General features: G+C 40.3%; 1 protein-coding gene across 3 annotated transcripts in view; it reads right to left on the minus strand.

Moving 5' to 3' along the window:
• Positions 1 to 257: 257 nt before the first annotated feature.
• Ints4 (integrator complex subunit 4) overlaps positions 258 to 22,120 on the minus strand; it is a 105,646-nt gene continuing 83,783 nt past the window's right edge. The window contains exons 20-23 of one of the 3 annotated variants that reach the window (XM_047517423.1): positions 21,009 to 21,168; positions 20,662 to 20,805; positions 16,737 to 16,857; positions 258 to 3,004 (exon numbers count right to left, since the gene is read on the minus strand). In XM_047517423.1, coding sequence (XP_047373379.1) covers positions 2,826 to 3,004; positions 16,737 to 16,857; positions 20,662 to 20,805; positions 21,009 to 21,168 — 604 coding nt within the window. In that variant the 3' untranslated portion in view covers positions 258 to 2,825. The remainder of the gene's footprint in view (positions 3,005 to 16,736; positions 16,858 to 20,661; positions 20,806 to 21,008; positions 21,169 to 22,120) is intronic. The other 2 variants (XM_047517421.1, XM_047517422.1) reach the window with 2 other exon arrangements.

Raw genomic sequence — 22,120 nt, forward strand, 5'->3', positions numbered from 1 at the left:
GAGGAAAAAAAATAACAGAATAAATCAAACAACATTACCCCTTGTTAATTTATGATTACACAAATGGTATGCCTTGACTCCATGTACAAACAGAGAAACAACATGTATCCCATTTGTTTACAATAAAAAAAAAAAATCACATTAGCAGGGCTAGGGTTGTGGCTCAGTGGCAGAGCACTTGCCTAGCACATGTCAAGCAGAGTTTGATCCTTAGCACCACATTAAAAATAAATAAATAAAATAAATAAAGGTATGCTGTCCATCTACAACTACAAAAAAATAAAATCACATTAGGAATCAGGAGGCTTGTGTTCCAGCCTTGGCTTTACCACTCTAGCTCAGTCTCTCTCATATTCACTTAAAAATGAAGGTATCACACTGAAGGGTACTTTGTGCTCCGTTCCAGGCCTTTATGAGATATTCAGTGAAAAAAATGTGGAATGTGATGAAGAAAAATTAAAAATTCTCATTTTCACATAACCTGAATTTCATGGGTACAAGGAATTTAAAAGGTTGAGCCCACCCCCTCAAATAATTGAATTCCTCAGTAGCAGACTTGACAGAAGCTTGCTCAACCTCCGTCCAAACCCATCCAACATGGCAAATTCCATACCTTCTAGAGTATAGTCTGTTCAATTCTCACAGTTTACAAAATTTCTTCTGATAACTAAGCCAAAATCTGCTCCTTAATGTACATCCACTTTTAGGAGAAGAATCACTACATTTTGGATGTTTTATTTTTCATTTTGAGAGAGGGTCTCACTAAGTTGCTCAGACTGATCCTCTTGCCTCAGCCTCCCGAGTTGCTGGGACTACAGGCATGCACGACCATGCCTAGCTCTGAAAAGGTTTTTATAAAGGAGGCATTGTATCTGAAAAGTATTCAGCATATTCTTCTTTTAGAAGGCTTTCAACAGTTATGGCATGATGGGCTCAGTGAGCAGCATTAAGTCTTCATGTTTTTAATCTATGCTCCAACCTATCAACTGCCATCAGGTTGGGGCCTCAATACGATTCAGCTGACTTTGAGCTTCATTTTATTTCCACAAAAGACACCTTTTTCTGGACACATCTTGCTGTGATGACCTGAGGATCTGTTGTGACATCCTTGAGATGTATACAACAGGTGAGCACACTAGAAAAGTCCATCCCCTGGAGATTTCCCTTCCTCCCTCTATACAGGTATGACCTCTTGAAGCCAGACTGCCTGTCAGAGTTCAAGTTCCATGATCTAGGAAAGTTAATTTCTTTGAACTTCCACTGCAATATTTTCAACTGAAGAGAGCAGGACCTACTTCACAGGTTGTTTGTGAGGGTTAATTAAGTTAATTGTGCAAAGGGTTAGGCACACAGTAGTGCATCAAAAATTTACAACATGCTTGAATTTAAATTCCAACTCCACCTCCAAGTAATTATGTAATCTTGCTATTATTTTTATAAGCTTTCCAAGTACCAAATATGATTAAGACTCCCTTGACATATAATTACTTCTCTTTTACAGATGAGGAAACTGAAGACTTAAAACCTCATTGCCACTGTCTTCCTCCATTTTCTACTGCTGTAACTAACTACCCAAGAATGGGTACTTTATAATGGACAGAAATTTATTTGGCTCACAGTTCTGGAGGCTGGAAATTCCAAAAGCATGGTGCTGGCTCTTGGTGAGGGTCTTTGTGCTATGTCATCCCATGGCAGAGGGTAAAAGGGCAAGAAACAGCAGGAAGCCAAACTTGCTTCCTGCTTTGTGATAACTAACCCATTCCCATGTAATGACATTAATCCATCGGAGGCAAGGCCCCCATGACCTCATTGCCTTTCATGAGAACTCACCTCCTAACACTGCTGCTTTGGGGATTAAGCTTCCAAGACATGAGCCTTGGGGGACACATTCAAATCACAGCATTCATGCATTCTCTGAGGTGGAATAGTTTAGGTCTCTGGGATCTTCTTGGATTTGAATGAATATAAGATTAACTACTTTTTGTAGTTTTCCCACCAGTGACTTAATTTCTAAGCCTCATTTGTTGTAAAGATTAAATGATAGGTAGAGCATACAGCACAGGTCCCACCACATGGTTAAGCTCTGTAGCACTGACTATAATTCCATCATAACTGCACCTGTTATTCACACACAGCTCCAACTCATCATGGATGCAGCAGGAAATGACTTTATTTCTTATGCTGGGTCCCTCTTTCCCATAATGCTGATTTCTTTTCTAAAATATGGCTTTTCTATATTATTTTAATAAAGGAAGAGGTTCTAAGGATAATGTCAGGCAAGATTAAGAATCTCCCTCAGGATGGAAATGATTCATTCTCCAGCTATTCAGTCGTTGGCCCAGGCATCGACTGCGTTAGGGAAGAGGCCTCTCAGCAAGATAATGGATGTCTAAGGTCCTTTAGGAACTTTCAGTCATAAAAAAAGTGCAGCTGTTAAAGCAGCTTTAGAATTGGCCGTGGTAAACAAGACTATCACTTCAAGAAAGAGGATTATGGCTTAAATAAAGTTCTTTGGAAGTGGCTGGAAAATTGGTTGTCTGTGTTTCACACCGTAGAATCAAGCACATAAGCATGTGGTATAAATGCTGAAGCTATGGCCAAACTAGAACAGTTTGGTGTTTTCTCTATTAATGTGGAAAGAAAAGGTAAACTGAAAGGGCTTTGTTTTTTTAAAAATAAAAAAATAATAATTTATTCTGTGTGATATCAAGTGAGTCTGTAAGAGTCACGTGCCCTACAAGTCAATTCCAGGTGGACTTCTCTAGGCTTCTGGCTCACTGACATCTAAGAAGGACCTTCTCGACCATGGCTGTGAAGACTGTGACTCAGCGCCGTGCAGGTTTGGGCATGATGTAGACTTTCACAGGTTTGCTGAAGGGGATGGTGCCCTCGATGCTTGTCTCCACCTGCGGTGATACCTCACCACTCTCCATCCAGGGGGATTTCGGAATGCGAGCACTGGAGTTGTAGGCCAGCAGCAGCCTTACTTCCACCTGGCATGGTTCTGGAAAAAAGAAAAAAAGAAACCCTCTATGACTGGGCAACTGCTAGGAATTGGAATGAAATAGCATGTAAAAGAAACATCAGAAGTTGAAGCAATAGGGTTTCAAAAACATTTCTTCATCTGTTTGCAACCCTCACCACCACACACCCTGGAAAAAAAAAAAAAAAAAAAGATCACTTTCCTAGCTGGGCATGGTGGCACATGCCTGTAATCCCAGCTTTCTGGGAGGCTGAGGCAGGAGGTTCGCAAGTTTGAGGTCATCCCAAGCAACTGAGACTCTGTCTCAAAATTAAAAAAATAAAAAGTGGCTCAGTGGTAGAGCACCCTTGGGTTCAATCCCTAATACCAGAGGGAGTAAAAAATTTAGCTAGGAAAAAAAAAAATTTCCCAGTCTGAACCCTGTGCAGCTAATCCCCAGTCTGCAGATGTGATATTCCCCTGCCATCTTCTCCGTGGGTCTTGTGGGCTCCCTGCAGCTCAGAGCCACAGCTGACCTGAGAGCAATCCAAGAACAAGCTAAACACCCCTCTACAGAGGCCAGCCTCAGAACAGAGGCCACAAAGTGTCTGGGGCCTATTCTCATACCTAGATCAACAATTCAATTTTAAGACTTTGGGTAGTAGGCACCAAGGACTCCATTTTCTTACTGAAGAAGCCTTTAAACAGGACATAGTTTTGCCAGAATTTTTTCACCAGTGGAAAAAACATGTTTTGGGGACCTAAAACAGTGTCAGAAAATCTTTTTTTATCACATTATATTACAATGCTGACCTAGTGACTGAACATGGCGGGCCCTAGAGAGAATAAATAAGAGCTCCCTGCAAGTTGCTGGCTGTTTGGTTGTGGAGACAGAGATGGTTGCAATGGAATGCAGTCTACTCTGAGGGTATGTGTACTGAGAAGGGAATGCAGGAAGGTTCTGGAATACAACACCTGCTCTGTGCCAAACACACAACCCAGGAATTCTTATTCTGCCACATCATGAAAGAAAGATTGTCACAATCTTGAAAAAATATTCTGCAGTTCAAGAGAGGTTCTAAGTGGCTGCCCAAATTCACACCTGTGACAGAATTTGAGCCCAGTATACAAAGTGAGAAAATCTATTAACCACATGGCTTCCATACTGAAGAAGGGAGGAAGATTTCAGAAAAAGCTAAAGGCAAACGGAAAGGCCAGGTATAGATTTAACTTGGGATGTCCTCTTTATTTTGGCACAATTTGAGAAAAAGATGCAAGAGTCAAAGACAAGCCTCAGGGCTGGGGAGAAAGCTCAGTCAGTAAAGTGCTTGCCTTGCAAGCACAAGTACTGGGTTCAATCCCCAGCACCGCAAAAAAAAAAAAAAAGAGTGATCTGGATGGATCTAAATTAACAAGAAAGAGGTTTCAGGACTTCTCAATGTCTCCCAGGCCTATTTCTGTCATTTCCAGAGACTGGATTGCTATCCTCAGTAATGGAAAGGTTTGCAGGCAGCCAAGGCAGAGTAAGCATGTCAACCTGTGAGTTCAGCATGAGACCTGAGTGCAGACTCATATCACCACTTCCAGCCCTGTGGTATGCAGACACCCACATCACATGGGGGCCTTTATACTAGCGTCAAGTGGGTATGTTAATGATACCAGCATTGCTCTCTAGTACCAGACTCCGGAAGAATCTTCCATGAAGGGTGGAGTCACAGTAAGTACCGGTATCAGCTTTCCCACCACACTCTCCTATTCTATCCCAGACAGCCAACCACAACTTCAGCTGTGGCTCTCATAGCATTTTTCAATGAGCCATATTGTGGTAAAGTCAGAGGGAGTTTATGTAGCACTCAACCCTACAGGGACATTTTGCCTTTGCTTATCAGTATTTCATAAGAATAGCAATTCAATGCCATAGGAGAAAAGGAGAGAAGAGAAAATAAGAATGGGAAAGACAAATTATCTCTGGGGCAAATCATACAATTCAACATGCCTGGAAGAATACATCTCCTAGGAGATTTATATTCTTTTTCCATCATAAAGATAAAAAAGAAAAAGAGGTAAAATAACTTCTTCAGGCTCACACAGCAAGGGAGGCAGAATTTGAAACTTGGCCGATATGACTCAGTTTCCTGCATGGTAGCATCCTGCCTCACAGAGAAGCAGCCCCCTGAGAGCTGCGGAGGGACCAACTCTACAAGTTTCAGGCAACATCTCTCTTGAGTAAGGACAAAGAAGATGTAAGCACATTTAAAAAGAGAACCTGTTTCTCTTTCCTGTACCAGGGAAGAAGGGAGAATGGTAGAGTGAAGCAGCAAAGGATTTGTGAGCTAGGACATCTGAGTGCCAGCTTTAGTACTACTGCTAAGCAGCTGCATGGTTCTGTTTACAGACCCATGGAATGAAGAAAATGCTAATTCCTACCACAGAGTTGGTCTAAGAATTGAATAAATTTCAACTGCCAATTAAAATCGTGCATTTCATTTTCACTATTTGTTAGTGCCTACTACACGTCAAGCACTAAGGATACAGGACATATAGGCACTGGGGATACAAAGATAAAGAGAGCAAGTTTCAGGCTGGGGTTGTGGCTCAGTGGTAGAGTGCTTGCCTAGCACATGTAAGGCCCTGGGTTTGATCCCCAGTACCACATTAAAAAAACTAAAATAAAGGTACTGTGCAGTCGCGGAGCAAGTTGATGGGTGAGTCAGGCCGCCTGTATCATGGAGGTAGCCGTTGGGGACCCAACCCGCCTTGCGGAGCTAGGCAGTGGGCAGCCAACCCGCCCAACCACCAGGCTGAAGGCAGACACCATCACTGAGCGACCCCGCCTGACCCTGCACCGAGGTCAGCGCCATCACTGGTTGGTCACAGTCGCAGAGTGAGCTGGCGGGTGAGTCTGGCCGCCTGCATCACTGAGGTAGCTGGTGGGCACCCAACCCACCTGCCTTGCGGAGATAGACGGCTGGCAACCAACCTGCCCAACCACCAGGCCAAAGACAGACGTCATCACTGAGTGACACCGCCTGACCACCACGCCAAGGTCTGTCACCATCCCGGAGCAAGCTGGCAGACGAGCCAGACCACCGCCATTGCGGGGCTAGCCAGAGGCTTCTTTATAGGCTGGTGCAGGCATTTCGAATTATTCCTGAGGGCGTGGCCATCCTCATTGGAAGGGCAGCTCCCTTCCTGAGACACCTACAGGAGGCTAGAAGACCCTTGGCAAGACCCAGGAGTCAAGAAGAGGAGGTACTGAGAGACTCCAGACCAACTCAGAGGCACCGGGTGAGTGTCTCCCACTGGTCGGACTACCCGGATGGGGCAGTAGTCCTGAAACGCAGGGAACTTCGTGGAGTAGAGTGGCCCAGTAAGACTCCCCTGCTGGAGCCGAGAACCCAGTCAACCAGGAGCATTGCAGAGGAGGGCTGCACAGCGAGAGGTGTCAACACAGAGTGAGGGTCTGAGGCCGAGGCGGTAGCTCCAGTCCCAGGGAACGTAAGCAGAGGAAGTCCGCTCAGCAAGGGAGTCCCTCGCAGGGACAGGTTCCCCAGCCCAGGCAGTAGATCAGGACCCCTGGGAACGTCGCAGAGGAGGGCTTCTCAGTCCAGGTGGTAGTTCTGACGGAAGGGAACTTCTCAGAGGAGAGCTCCCCACTGAGTGAGTCTTCCCCGCTGGGCGAGGCTTTCCCACCAGGGCAGTAGAACCAGAGACACAGGCCCAGATCAGAGGTGCCCCAGTCTGCAGTCTAGTCCTCCTTTGGCTGACCATCAGTCAACAAGTGGAGGCGCCTCTGCCCACTGACAGGGAATATACCCCACCTGAAGGCCACCACCCCTAGAGGGGCAGCTTCCTAGTGGAGCACCACATTATCAAGTTCCTCCAAGATTTCAGGCTACTGAAGGCTAAGAGGTGAGTTATTGGAAATCTACAGGGACACTATAATCAATAGAGGAAATCTGCGATATCTCAGAGTTACACTACTAGAGGGGTAGATACCTGAGCAATATGAGAAAACAAGGGAAGAAAATGTCCCAAACAAACCTAGATGGTATAGCAATAAACTCCAATGACAGCATGGCAGAAGAAATGTCTGAAAGGAAGTTCAAAATGTACATAATTAAAATGATCAGAGAAGCAAACGATGAGATGAAAGAGCAAATGCGGGCTTTGAATGATCGTGCCATTCAACAGTTAAAAGAGCAAATACAGGAAGCAAAAGATTATTTCAATAAGGAGTTAGAGATACTGAAAAAAAAAAAAAAGACAGAAATCCTTGAAATGAAGGAAACAATAAACCAAATTAAGAACTCCATAGAAAGCATAACCAATAGGATAGAACACCTGGAAGACAGAACCTCAGACATTGAAGACAAAATATTTAATCTTGAAAACAAAGTTGAAAAAACAGAGAAGATGATAAGAAATCATGAACAGAATCTACAAGAATTAAGGGATATCATGAAAAGGCCAAATTTAAGAATTATTGGGATAGAGGAAGGCACAGAGAAACAAACCAAAGGAATGAACAATCTACTCAATGAAATAGTATCAGAAAATTTTCCAAATATGAAGAATGAAATGGAAAATCAAGTACAAGAGGCTTATAGGGGGGGCTGGGGAGATAGCTCAGTTGGTAAAGTGCTTGCCTTGCAAGCACAAGGCCCTGGGTTCGATCCCCAGCACCACAAAAAAAAAAAAAAAAAAAAAAAAAAAAAGAGGCTTATAGGACTCCAAATATACAAAATTACAACAGACCCACATCAAGGCACATAATAATGAAAATGCCTAAAATACAAAATAAAGACAGAATTTTAAAGGCTGCGATAGAAAAAAATCAAATTACATTCAGGGGGAAACCAATATGGATATCAATAGATTTTTCAATCCAGACCCTAAAAGCTAGAAGGGCCTGGAACAACATTTTTCAAGCTCTGAAAGAAAACAGATGCCAACCAAGAATCTTATACCCAGCAAAACTTACCTTCAGATTTGACGATGACATAAAATCCTTCCATGACAAACAAAAGCTAAAAGAATTTACAAAAAGAAAGTCAGCACTACAGAACATTCTCAGCAAAATATTCCATGAGGAAGAGATGAAAAACAATGATGCAAATCAGCAAAGGGAGGAACTACCCTAAAGGAACAGTCAAATAAAGGAGAAATTAAGTCATGTCAAAAAAAAAAAAAAATGAGCCAAATGACTGGGAATACAAATCATATCTCAATAAAAACCCTGAATGTTAATGGCATGAACTCATCAATCAAAAGACACAGACTGGCAGACTGGATTAAAAAGAAAGATCCAACAATTTGCTGCCTGCAAGAGACTTATCTCACAGAAAGAGATACCCGCAGACTAAAGATGAAAGGATGGGAAAAAACATACCATGCACATGGACACAGCAAAAAAGCTGGAGTATCCATCCTCATATCAGATAATGTGGACTTCAAGCCAAAGTTAGTCAGAAGGGATAAAGAAGGACATTTCATACTGCTTAAGGGAAGCATAAATCAGCAAGACATAACAATCATAAATATCTATGCCCCAAACAGTGGCTCATCTATATACATCAAACAAATCCTTCTCAATTCCAGAAATCAAATAGACCACAACACAATAATACTAGGTGATTTTAACACACCTCTCTCACCACTGGACAGATCTTCCAAACAAAAATTGAACAAAGAAACCATAGATATCAATAACACAATCAATAATTTAGACTTAAGGGACATTTATAGAATATACCATCCAACAAGAGCGAATACACATTCTTCTCAGCAGCACATGGATCCTTCTCTAAAACAGGCCACATTTTATGCCAAAAAGCTAATGTTAGCAAATACAAGAAGACAGAGATACTTCCTTGTATTCTATCAGAACATAATGGATTGAAATTAGAAATAAATGACATAGTAAAAAAAAGAAACTACTCGAACACCTGGAGATTAAATAATACGCTGTTGTATGATGAATGGATAACAGAAGACATCAGGAAGGAAATTAAAAAATTCTTAGAGGTAAATGAGAACAAAGAAACATCATATCAAAATCTCTGGGACACTATGAAAGCAGTACTTAGAGGAAGATTTATTTCATGGAGTGCATTCAATAAAAGAAGAAAAAAATCAACATATAAATGACCTAACACTACAGCTCAAAGCCCTAGAAAAAGAACAGACAAACACCAAAAGTAGAAGAAGACAGGAAATAGTTAAAATCAGAGCTGAAATCAATGAAACCGAAACAAAAGAAACAATCGAAAAAATTGACAAAATAAATAGTCGGTTTTTTGAAAAAATAAAATTGATAAATCTTTAGCCACACTAACAAAGAGAAGAAGAGAGAACACTCAAATTACTAAAATTCGGAATGAACAAGGAAATATCACAACAGAGACGACTGAAATACAAAACATAATTAGAAGCTATTTTGAAAATCTATACTCCAACAAAATAGAAAATCTCGAAGACATCAACAGGTTTCTAGAAACATATGAATTACCTAAACGGAACCAGGAGGACATACACAATTTAAATAGATCAATTTCAAGTAATGAAATAGAAGAAGTCATCAAAAGCCTACCAACAAAGAAAAGCCCGGGACCAGATGGGTTCTCAGCCGAGTTCTACAAAAGCTTTAAAGAAGAGCTCATTCTAATACTTCTCAAAGTATTTCATGAAATAGAAGAGGAGGGAACCCTCCCAAACTCATTCTATGAAGCCAATATTACCCTGATACCTAAACCAGACAGACATATCAAGGAAAGAAAATTTCAGATCAATATCCTTAATGAACATTGATGCAAAAATTCTCAACAAAATCTTAGCAAATCGCATACAAAAATACATTTAAAAGATAGTGCACCACGATCAAGTGGGTTTTATCCCAGGGATGCAAGGTTGGTTCAACATTCGGAAATCAATAAATGTAATTCACCATATCAATAGACTTAAAGTCAAGAATCACATGATTATGCAATAGATGCAGAAAAAGCATTTGATAAAATACAGCATCCCTTCATGCTCAAAACACTAGAAAAACCAGGGATAGTGGGAACATTCCTTAACATTGTAAAGGCCATCTACGCTAAGCCCATGGCCAATATCATTCTAAATGGTGAAAAACTGAAAGCATTCCCCCTAAAAACTGGAACAAGGCAGGGATGCCCTCTTTCACCACTTGTATTCAATACTGTCCTTGAAACTCTAGCCAGAGCAATTAGACAGACCAAGGAAATTAAAGGGATATGAATAGGAAAAGAAGAACTCAAACTATCCCTATTTGCTGATGACATGATTATATATTTAGAGGAACCAGAAAATTGGACCAGAAAATTTTTAGAACTCATAAGTGAATTCAGTAAAGTAGCAGGATATAAGATCAATGCTCATAAATCTAACGCATTTTTATACATAAGTGATGAATCTTCAGAAAGAGAAGTTAGGAAAACTACCCCATTCACAATAGCTTCGAAAACAATAAAATATTTGGGAATCAATCTAATAAAAGAGGTGAAAGACCTCTACAATGAGAACTACAGAACACTAAAGAAAGAAATTCAAGAAAACCTCAGAAGATGGAAAGATCTCCCACGTTCTTGGATAGGAAGAATTAATATTGTCAAAATGGCCATACTACCAAAAGTGCTATACAGATTCAATGCAATTCCAATTAAAATCCCAATGATGTACCTTACAGAAATAGAGCAAGAAATTATGAAATTCATCTGGAAGAATAAAAAACCCAGAATAGCTAAAGCAATCCTTGGCAGAAAGAGTGAAGCAGGGGGTATCGCAATACCAGATCTTCAACTCTACTACAAAGCAATAGTAACAAAAACGGCATGGTATTGGTACCAAAATAGAAAAGTGGATCAATGGTACAGAATAGAGGACACGGACACAAACCCAAATAAATACAATTTTCTCATACTAGACAAAGGCGCCAAAAATATGCAATGGAGAAAAGATAGCCTCTTCAACAAATGGTGCTGGGAGAATTGGAAATCCATTTGCAACAGAATGAAACTAAATCCATATCTCTCACCATGCACGAAACTAAACTCAAAATGGATTAAGGATCTCGGAATCAGACCAGAGACCTTGCATCTTATAGAAGAAAAAGTAGGTCCAGAGCTTCAACATGTCGGCTTAGGACCAGACTTCCTCAACAGGACTCCAATAGCACAAGAAATAAAAGCAAGAATTAATAACTGGGATAGATTCAAACTAAAAAGCTTTCTCTCAGCAAAGGAAACTATCAGCAATGCGAAGAAAGAGCCTACAGAGTGGGAGAAAATCTTTGCCAATCATATTTCAGATAGCGCACTAATCTCCAGAATCTATAAAGAACTCAAAAAACTCTACACCAAGAATGCAAGGAATCCAATCGACAAATGGGCTAAGGAAATGAATAGACACTTCACAGAAGAAGATCTACAAGCAATCAACAAACATATGGAAAAATGTTCAACATCTCTAGTAATAAGAGAAATGCAAATCAAAACCACCCTAAGATTCCATCTCACCCCAATTAGAATGGCGATTATCAAGAATACAAGCAACAACAGGTGTTGGCGAGGATGTGGGGAGAAAGGTACACTCATACATTGCTGGTGGGGCTGCAAATTAGTGCAGCCACTCTGGAAAGCAGTATGGAGACTCCTTAGAAAACTTGGAATGGAACCACCATTTGACCCAGCTATCCCCTACCTTGGCCTATACCCAAAGGATTTAAAATCATCATATTACAGAGATACAGCCACATCAATGTTCACAGCTGCTCAGTTCACAATAGCCAGATTGTGGAACCACCCTAGATTCCTTCAATTGATGAATGGATAAAGAAACTGTGGTATATATATACAATGGAATATTACTCTGCCATAAAGAATGATAAAATTATGGCATTTGCAGGCAAATGGATGAAACTGGAGATTATCATGCTAAGTGAGATAAGCCAATCTCAAAAAAACCAAAGGAAGAATGATATCGCTAATAAGTGGATGAGGACACATAATGGGGGGTGGGAAGAGTTAGTGTTAGGGTTAGAGTTAGGTTTAGGGAGGGGGGCAAGAATGGAGGAAGGAAAGACTGTATAGAGGGAAAAGAGGGGTGGGAGGGGTGGGGGGAAGGGAAAAAAATAACAGAATGAATCAAACATTACCCTATGTAAATTTATGATTACACAAATGGTATGTCTTTACGCCATGTACAAACAGAGAAACGACATGTATCCCATTTGTGTACGATAATTTAAAAAAAAAAAAAAAAAAAAGAAATTAAAGAAAACCTTAGAAGATGGAAAGATCTCCCATGTTCTTGGATAAGCAGAATTAATAGTTTCAAAATGGCCATACTACCAAAAGTGCTATACAGATTCAATGCAATTACAATTAAAATTCCAAGGACGTACCTTATAGAAATAGAGCAAGCAATCATGAAATTCATCTGGAAGAATAAGAAACCCAGAATACCTAAAGCAATCCTTAGCAGGAAGAGTGAAGCAGTGGGTATCATAATACCAGACCTTCAACTATACTGCAAAGCAATAGTAACAAAAATGGCATGGTATTGGTACCAAAATAGACAGATAGATCAATGGTACAGAATAGAGGACATGGACACAAACCGAAATAAATACAATTTTCTCATACTAGACAAAGGGGCCAAAAATACGCAATGGAGAAAAGACAGCCTCTTCAACAAATGGTGCTGGGAAAACTGGAAATCCATATGCAACAGAATGAAACTAAACCCCTATCTCTCACTCTGCACAAAAATCAACTCAAAATGGATCAAGGATCTTGGAATCAGACCAGAGACCCTTCATCTTATAGAAGAAAAAGTAGGTCCAAATCTTCAACATGTCAGCTTAGGATCAGACTTCCTTAACAGGACTCCCATAGCACAAGAAATAAAAGAAAGAATCAATAACTGGGATAGATTCAAACTAAATAGCTTTCTCTCAGCAAAGGAAACTATCAGTAATGCAAAGAGAGAACCTACAGAGTGGGAGAAAATCTTTGCCACTCATACTTCAGATAGAGCGCTAATTTCCAGAATATATAAAGAACTCAAGAAACTCTACACCAAGAATACCAATAACCCAATCAACAAATGGGCTAAGGAAATGAACAGACACTTCACAGAAGACGATCTACAAGCAATCAACAGATATATGAAAAAATGTTCAACATCTTTAGTAATAAGAGAAATACAAATCGAAACTATCCTAAGATTCCATCTCACCCCAATTAGAATGGTGATTATCAAGAATACAAGCAACAATAGGTGTTGGAAAGGATGTGGGGAAAAAGGTACACTCATACATTGCTGGTGGGGTTGCAAATTAGTGCAGCCACTCTGGAAAGCAGTGTGGAGATTCCTTAGAAAACTTGGAATGGAATCACCATTTGACCCAGCTATCCCACTCCTTGGCCTATACCCGAAGTACTTAAAATCAGCGTACTACAGAGATACAGCCACATCAATGTTCATAGCTGCTCAATTCACAGTAGTCAAGATTGTGGAACCAACCTAGATGTCCTTCAATTGATGAATGGATAAAGAAACTGTGGTATATATATACAATGGAATATTACTCTGCCATAAAGAATGATAAAATTATGGCATTTGCAGGCAAATGGATGAAACTGGAGAATATCATGCTAAGTGAGATAAGCCAGTCTCAAAAAACCAAAGGGCGAATGATCTCGCTGATAAGTGGATGATGACACAATAATGGGGGGTGGGAGCGGGGCAAGAATGGAGGAAGGAGGGACTGTATAGAGGGAAAAGAAGGGTGGGGGGGAGGAAAATATAACAGAATGAATCAAAAACTATTACCCTATGTAAATGTATGATTACACAAATGGTATGCCGTTACTCCATGAACAAACAGAAACAACATGTATCCCATTTGTTTACAATAAAAATAAATTAAAAAAAAACTAAATGAAGAGAAAAAAAAAAGCAAACATTAAAAAAAAAAAAAGAATACTAGCAACAATAGGTATTGGAAAGGATGTGGGGGAAAAGGTACACTCATACATTGCTGTTGGAGCTGCAAATCAGTGCAGCCACTCTGGAAAGCAGTGTGGAGATTCCTTAGAAAACTTGGAATGGAATCACCATTTGACCCAGCTATCCCACTCCTTGGCCTATACCCAAAGGACTTAAAATCAGCATACTACAGAGATACAGCCACAACAATATTCATAGCTGCTCAATTCACAATAGCCAGATTGTGGAACCAACCTAGATGCCCTTCAATGGATGAATGGATAAAGAAACTGTGGTATATATATACAATGGAATATTACTCAGCTATAAACAATAATAAAATTATGGCATTTGCAGGCAAATGGATGAAATTGGAGAATATCATGCTAAGTGAGATAAGCCAATCTCAAAAAACCAAAGGGCGAATGATCTCACTGATAAGCGGATGATGACACAATAATGGGGGGTGGGAGCGGGGCAAGAATGGAGGAAGGAGGGACTGTATAGAGGGAAAAGAGGGGTTGGAGGGGTGGAGGAGAAGGAAAAAAAATTAACAGAATGAATCAAAAACTATTACCCTATGTAAATGTATGATTACACAAATGGTATGCCTCTACTTCAGGTACAGAAAAACAAGATGTATCCCATTTGTTTACAATACAAATAAATTAGAAAATAATAATAATAAAGGTACTGAGTCGACCTACAACTAAAAATATTTTAAAAGGAGAGAGAGAGAGAGAAAAAAAAGAGCAAGTTTCCTGCTCCAATGGAGGTTACATTCTAAGAGAATCTCAAAAAAATAATTTGAAATAAGAAAACATCTGATGTGAATAAGTGCTAATCAGAGAATTAAAATGTGGAGTTGTAAAAGTGACTAGAAATTAACTTCTCAGAGGAGATTATCTTGGATGAGTTATAACTTTTGGACTCAGGACAGCCTGGCAGGAACAACAACAACAACAACAACAAAAAAAAACAAGTCTACAATTAACTAAGATACCTTGTGAGAAAACAGGGCCTAGTAGAAAGAACCTTAAGCTTGGGAGCAGATAGCCTAGGGTCTAGCTCTAGTTTTAGTGAAGACTTGCTATATTACCGGGGCAAGCCTATATCCTTCTCAATATATTTTAAGCTTATTTGAGCTCTAATATGTTTTGATTTGCTTCCTTGAACCTTGCTCCTCCCACAGCATGTCTTTCCCTATATCTATGATTCCTGCATCAAAGATTTTAAAGGGGCTGGAGATATGTCTCAGTGGTAGACAGCTTGCCTAGCATGCAAGAGACCCTGGGTTTGATCCTGAGCACCACAAAAATAAATAATAAGAATTTACTTTTTAGTGGGAGTAGTGGTTTGACAAATAGTGGAAAAACATACCAGGCAGCAAAGATATAGGCTAAGGGATGTTTAGGCAAGCAGACCCTAAATGAAAGCAGTGCTGGATGTTCCCTCAACCATGCCAGGGCTTGGATCACATAAACACCACAGGGGCTTGCCCTAACATTCAATAGCACTGCTTTCTCTTTGTGAAAGTTCTATATCAAGTCATCAGTATCCATTTAATATCCTGATAGATGGAAACCACTGCTGACAGTATTAGTTTTTCATGTACCTTAAGATACACAGTAAATGAAAATTCCCAAAAGACAGCCCCTTTTTTCTAAAGTATACCAAATTTGGAGGCATTAAACACCTTTTTCTAGCAAAAGCCATGTTCTTAAAGCATTTTCAATGACTTAGGAAACATCACTGTGGCCAATTTAGCCCCATATTTTGGGTTCTGCAGTCTGAGCCTGTTTTTAAGTTTTCCAAAGCAAACTTACAGGCTTGAACAAAATATCTTCTGCATCTGATTTCTCCTATTTTATTCATACAAATTAGAGGGGAAAAAAAAAAAAGAAAAAAACTTGCACGACATCTCTGTCCTTTTACCAACTGTGCATGCTCTATTCGGTTGCTGTATGAACAGATTACGTTGCTCTGCATTGCCCCACAAGACAGTTGTGTGGAAGGGATGGGCAGTTACTTGTCATTTTACTTGTTTCAGGGGCATTAACTGAACTGTTCACATACAAAGAGATAGTGATTTTCAAAATTTTCATAAGAAAATGAAAGTAATTTCCAGAGAAAGTAATTCTCACAACTAATTTTTTGGGGGAGCAGGGGTGGTACCAGGGATTGAACTCAGGGGAACTTGGCCACTGAGTCACATCCCCAGCCCTACTTTGTATTTTATTTAGAGACAGGGTCTCACTGAGTTGCTTAGCATCTCACTTTTGCTGAGGGTGGCTTTGAACTCACAATCCTCCTGTCAGCCTCTGGAGCCGCTGGGATTACAGGAGGTGTCCACCACTGTGCCCAGCCTCACAACTAATTTATAGGTTAAGAACTATCACCATCATTTTGAAGCTGAGGAAACAGACTCAGACTTGTCCAAGGTCACACACCAAGTTAGTGGTAGAGTTAGAACAATAAAGTATTCGTCTGGTGTGCAGCCTAGGACTCTTTCCAAGAAATTCCATTCCACTATAATCTCCTGTATGCCTTCTAAAAGAATCTTGCTCCTTGTGCAATCAGCATAGCAAATTAGTCCAAATGTAGTAAGTTTGACCTTACGAACTCCCTAAGGAATCACATTCAATTCTCAGTACAAGATTCAAACATGTATTTTTTTCTCAAACTGAAAAACAAGTGCTAAAGGGTGGGTGCATTTCCAGGAGCATATTTTTCTGCCCACCCCAGTTCACTGAGTCCTTACCTGTCCAGGCGGTATGGGAGAGGTACACTTGAGTGATGAGACGGTGACGCCCTGGGCCAGGATTCCGGAAGTCTGCAGGTTTGGGGTGGATCATTTGAGCTTGGCCATCCGGATATAAGACCTAAGAGGTAACAAAAATGAAAAGAAAAACAAACAGTAGAAGAAAGAACAATTAAGAAAACTTAACTGCAAAACAGGAGAAGAAAGATGACACCACCCTTCATAAAGCAATGCTCCTTGAGGCAAGAGCAATGCTGTAGATATCTCCGTAGCTCCTGTCCCAGCACAAAGCAGTGTCCAGTAAAAATCTCTTGAATTTCTAAAAACCCTCCCAAGCACCACCTTCAGAATGACCTTCCCTTCTTGGCTGTGAATCACATGACGGACCAGCATCCATCACAACCGGCACGTATGCAGAGCTTTTTTGTAACCATATTTGCATTAGATTTCAAGCAGTAAAAAAGGCATTTATCAGTCTTTCTAAAGAGAAAGAATTTGATGAAGGGTCTGTACCAACATTGGCCAGGTCTTCACATTTCACAAATGGCCACAGAGTTCTTTCCTCAGCATCCTGGGGGCCCCCCAGCACCCCCTATAAAGGGCCTATTCCATGGCATACAAATGAATATAGGAACACATGAAGCTGATCCTAGATAAACACAGGACTTGCTCCATGTAAATACACAGATAAGGGCACAGTAGGGAACTGCACAGTTCTTTCAATTTTGTAATTCAGGGAAACATATCTCTGACCATTTGCCCCATAATCCTCTTTCATCTCTTCTCAGGTCTCCCTGATTCTACCCTACTTTCTTTCTTTTTTTAACTTAAGGGGTAGGGTCTCACTGTGTCACACAGGCTGCAGTGGAGTGGCTGTTCATAAGCACAATCTCACTACTGATTCCTAGTACAGACATCTGATAGGCATATCGCAATTCAGCCCCAATCTCCAGGGCTCGAATGATTCTCCTATCTCAGCCTCCTGAGAATCTGGTACTGCAGACATGCCACCACATCCAGTTACCCTTCTTTCTTTAAGCTGCCTTTCCTCAATCTACTTCCAGGCTCTGTGCCTCAAAACTATGACAGCAGAAAAGTCAGCTTCCTGATCCTTGTTATCTTTAGAGACAAGGAGGTGGGGTTCAATTTTTAAAAAGGAAGGGCAGAGGAGGGCTGACACGGGGATGAGCATAAGAAAGAAAATAACAAAGGTAGCAGAACCTTCCAGTGCTCTCAACAAAACTGCCCTTGGTGAAAAGCTCTGTGAGAAAGCTGCTGGAAGCTTTCCTTCACTCCTCTACTACACCCAAGAGGGCAGCTGAGAAATCTGTGGCCCATGGAGGTCAGGGGAAGAAAATGGACAGTATGAATTATATTATGAATTTCAGAACAACTAAGAACTGCATCTCCTATCTCCTATATTAGGTAAAATATAGTAACCTGCACTAGGCTAAGAAGTGTTACTAAATGGAGTTCCTAGAAAGTCTACTTTAAAAAACAAACATAATTTTAACAGAGAATGTAATCTCCATATATTCTCTGAGGCATGTTTACTGCTATATGTCTAACACTTAAAATAGTGCCTAGATAGAACAAAGAGATGTTCGGGTTATAGTGGTTATACTCTATAACACTTTCAAACCACTGAAGCTGTCGAATGATGGGGCAGTACAAGTCCCAGCTTCCACCAGTAGAGACGTTAGTTTGCCCATGCATGCAGTGAAGGTGCTACAAAGGGGAGTTTTCAGGAGAGTCCAGCAAGTAACCCTTAAATAATCTGTCTACAAGCTCATTTATACTTATCGGTCTGGAAATTTTTTTTCAGGGACATTGTGAAACAGTGATTCTCATTAGAATTCTGACTGCCCAAAGAATTACCTATAAACTCTTTAAAAAAAAATCACCTATGATCTCAGAGGATTCTGATTTAATTGCTGTAGACTGAGGCCTGTTCATCAGTACTGTCTAACGCTGAAATTCTGAAGAACAGTTGAGATGGAGAACACTAAGAGGGTAGGAGGGAGGGAGGGCAATGGAGGACAACTTCATAACTAGCACAGAATTAACTCTCTGTAGGTCTCATGATTTGTAAAATTTCTGCTGGGAAGACAAAAAGTCTTGTTTTCCTATTGTCACCACAGCCAAAGAATACCATCTTCAAGGCCTGATGCAACCTTACCTCCTTCAGGAAGACTTCCCTGACTGCTCCAGACTATTTTTCTGCACTCTGATTGTACTTACTGCCAGTGCTCACACCCCTGCTTGCACTCATACCTCTTCTGTTTGGAACACCTCCTTTTGCCATTCTTTGTTAGTATCATCCTTTTAAATCCCCACCACATACCAGCACCTCCACAAAGTTGTTCCTTTCCTTAGACTCTATCACAGTACTCTTGTTAATTTATCTGGTGCAATTCTAATCACTAAACTTCTATTTCATAATTGCCTATCCATTTGTATGTCTCCTAATGCAACTGTGAGCACCCTAAGAGCAAGAACTATGACTTCGGGGCTGGGGAGATAGCTCAGTCGGTAGAGTGCTTGCCTTGCAAGCATGAAGCCCTGGGTTCGATACCCAGCACCACAAAAAAAAAAGAACTGTGACTTCTTTGGGGGGCAGGGGATGGTACTGAGGATTGAACTCAGGGGTACTTTATCAGTAAGCAATATCGCCATCTGTCCATTCATCTCTCTATTTATTTATTTTTGGTACTGGAGAGCAAATCCAGAGCCAATGAATCACATCCCTTTTTTGTATTTTATTTAGAGACAAGGTTTCACTGAGTTACTTAGGGCCTCACTAAGTTTCTGAGGCTGGCCTCGAACTTGCAATCCTCCTACAAGTTCAGCCTCCCGAGCTGTTGGGATTATAAGGGTGTGCCACCATGCCCGGCTGCCAGTCCTTTTTTTATTTAATATTTTTTTAGTTGTCAATAGATCTTTTATTTTATTTATTTATATGTGGTGCTGAGTATTGAACCCAGTGCCTCACACATGTCAGGCAAGTGCTCTACCACTGAGTCACAACTCTAGCACCCCCCAAGTCCTTTTAATATTTTATTTTAAGACAAGTTTCTCACTAAGTTGCCAAGGTTAGCCTTGAACTTGTGATCCTCCTTCCTCAGCCTCCTAAGTAAATGGAATTGTAGACAGAACTGAAATATTTACTTGGCAACCAACAGCACTTAGTATGTGTATAGAGTAAGCACTAATGTACAAATAGATAGAAGGATGGAAGGATGCAAAATATGAATTGATAAGCAGATTTATAACTTTCATGTGTTTCTAATATATCTAACTTAGGAAAAAATACTTCCTAGTGATTGCTTTTTCCCACCCATACATTTTGTTTGCCAGCTGACCTACCTATAACCTGAAAAGGACTTGCTATTTACAATTTGCTGTAATAAAAATCAAGTCTTTTTTTTTTTTCCTTTTTCTTTTTGAGATGGGGTCTTGCTATGTTTCCCAGGCTGGTCTGGAACTCCTTGGCTCAAATGATGCTCCCTTCTTAGCCTCCTGAGTAAAGGTGAGTACCTCTGTGCCCAGACTTTGGGGGGGGGGGGGTGCATAGAGGGAGTGGGGATGGTCTTAGAGAAGGATCAAGTCTTTACCTCACATTATAAGAACAGAAAGGGCCCTATCATTCAGTAAATCCTTACTAGGTACTGGGGGCCTAGTACACATCATTCCATTTCAATGTCAACTATTTTTTGTCAATTGTAGAATGTAAGGCTTCGAGTTTAATCTAACTTGCTGTACCAAATAAGAGCTGCTCAGCAACACAGTTTCAAGTCCAGGATCTTTTCTGCAAAGGCTCATCTCCTTTCCCAGTTTCAACCCCTTAGATAGAGATGGGTACTAAAATTCAATGCTTCAATATGAGGTCACTCTATAGTTCCATGTAAACCAAAACCTGACAGACCTGGATCTTCACAGTGTTCTGAGGATCCTGCACATGTTCCAGGGTTGCATCGACATCCAAGGCCACCACCAACCCAGATGTAAACCGCAAAGGGTTATCTGATTCTCCTGCTGGCTCAATAATAGTAGCAGAAGCTTTGTGGATCTATAAGCAACAAGAAAATATGATGATTCCAATGTCAGAACCTTATTGAACAAAACAGTCTTAGCATCTAATAAGTAGATATGTGGGAGTCAATCAGGAAGGGCCCTAGCCAAGCCGCTTTACTAATAAAAGAAGTTCACCACGGTGAACAGTTTTCATGTCTGTACAGATTTGGTCTGATGGGGCAGGACACAGACCCCGACCTGCTCTGGAAGGGGGAGGTGCAAGAAAGTACTCTGACGCAGCATGGTCTGTAGAATTTTGACCACTTCGGCAGGTTTGGATGTCATGAGTCGGGGCATAAGGTCAAGAAGTTTGTCCACAAAGCTGTCCTGCAAATGGGGCAAATCAGCGATGAAACACCTGGAGGAACAAAGAGAAGTGATTGGCTATGCATTCATTCATCATGGGTTGAGCCTCAAATACCTGCCAAGCCCTAAAGTAGGAAGAGTGTTAAAGTGGGAGGAGCTAAAGTTCACAACTACAATAGACAGGTACTCAGATAATATGCCCTATGTCATGATCATTCTAAAAACCTGCTGGGGTTGTGGCTCAGTGGTAGCGTGCTCACCTAGCATGCATGAGGTCATGGATTTGATCCTCAGCATCACATTAAAATAAAATAAAGGTATTGTGTCCACCTACAACTAAAACATATATATTTACATATATATATATATATACATATATATATATGAATGAAAACCTAAAGGCTAAAAATATATTTCAAAAAAAGAATCTGCTATTGAATAACACTGTGTGTCAAGCATACACTTAGGTATGTTTAAATGACCTTATTTAAACTTTCCAACAATCCTGTGCACTGTTAAAATTATTTGCTTCTTACAGATCCTTTAATTAACAAATTTTTTTAGAACCTATCAAGTGCTAAGTACTATTTTAGGTACTGGAAATATAACAGCAAGTGAAAAAGAAGAAATGAACTGTTTTGATGGAGTTTATATTCAAACAATAGAACACTGAGATTCAGAGAGGCTGATGTTACACTGAGACTCAGAAAGATTTAAGTAACTTATTCCCAGCTCATACTGATTTCATAGTACTCTGCCTTGTGGAAGAGGATAGTTAAAAAAAATTCACTCAAGAGATCATAACTGTACAAGGCTGAATTAAGAAATATGCAGCTCTAGTTAACAAAAGGGGAAGAACTTAGGCAATTCAGAGCTGTCACCTTTCCAAAAACTTCTTCAATCCCACTGTGCAAAAAAAACCTGAAGTATCTAAAATCACAAGTAAGGCATGAATGTAAACTTCATATTTGAAGTCAGAGGTCTAAGTTAACCTGTACCTTTTA

This window comes from Sciurus carolinensis, chromosome 11 (genome assembly GCF_902686445.1).
Source record: "Sciurus carolinensis chromosome 11, mSciCar1.2, whole genome shotgun sequence".
NCBI lineage: Eukaryota > Metazoa > Chordata > Mammalia > Rodentia > Sciuridae > Sciurus > Sciurus carolinensis.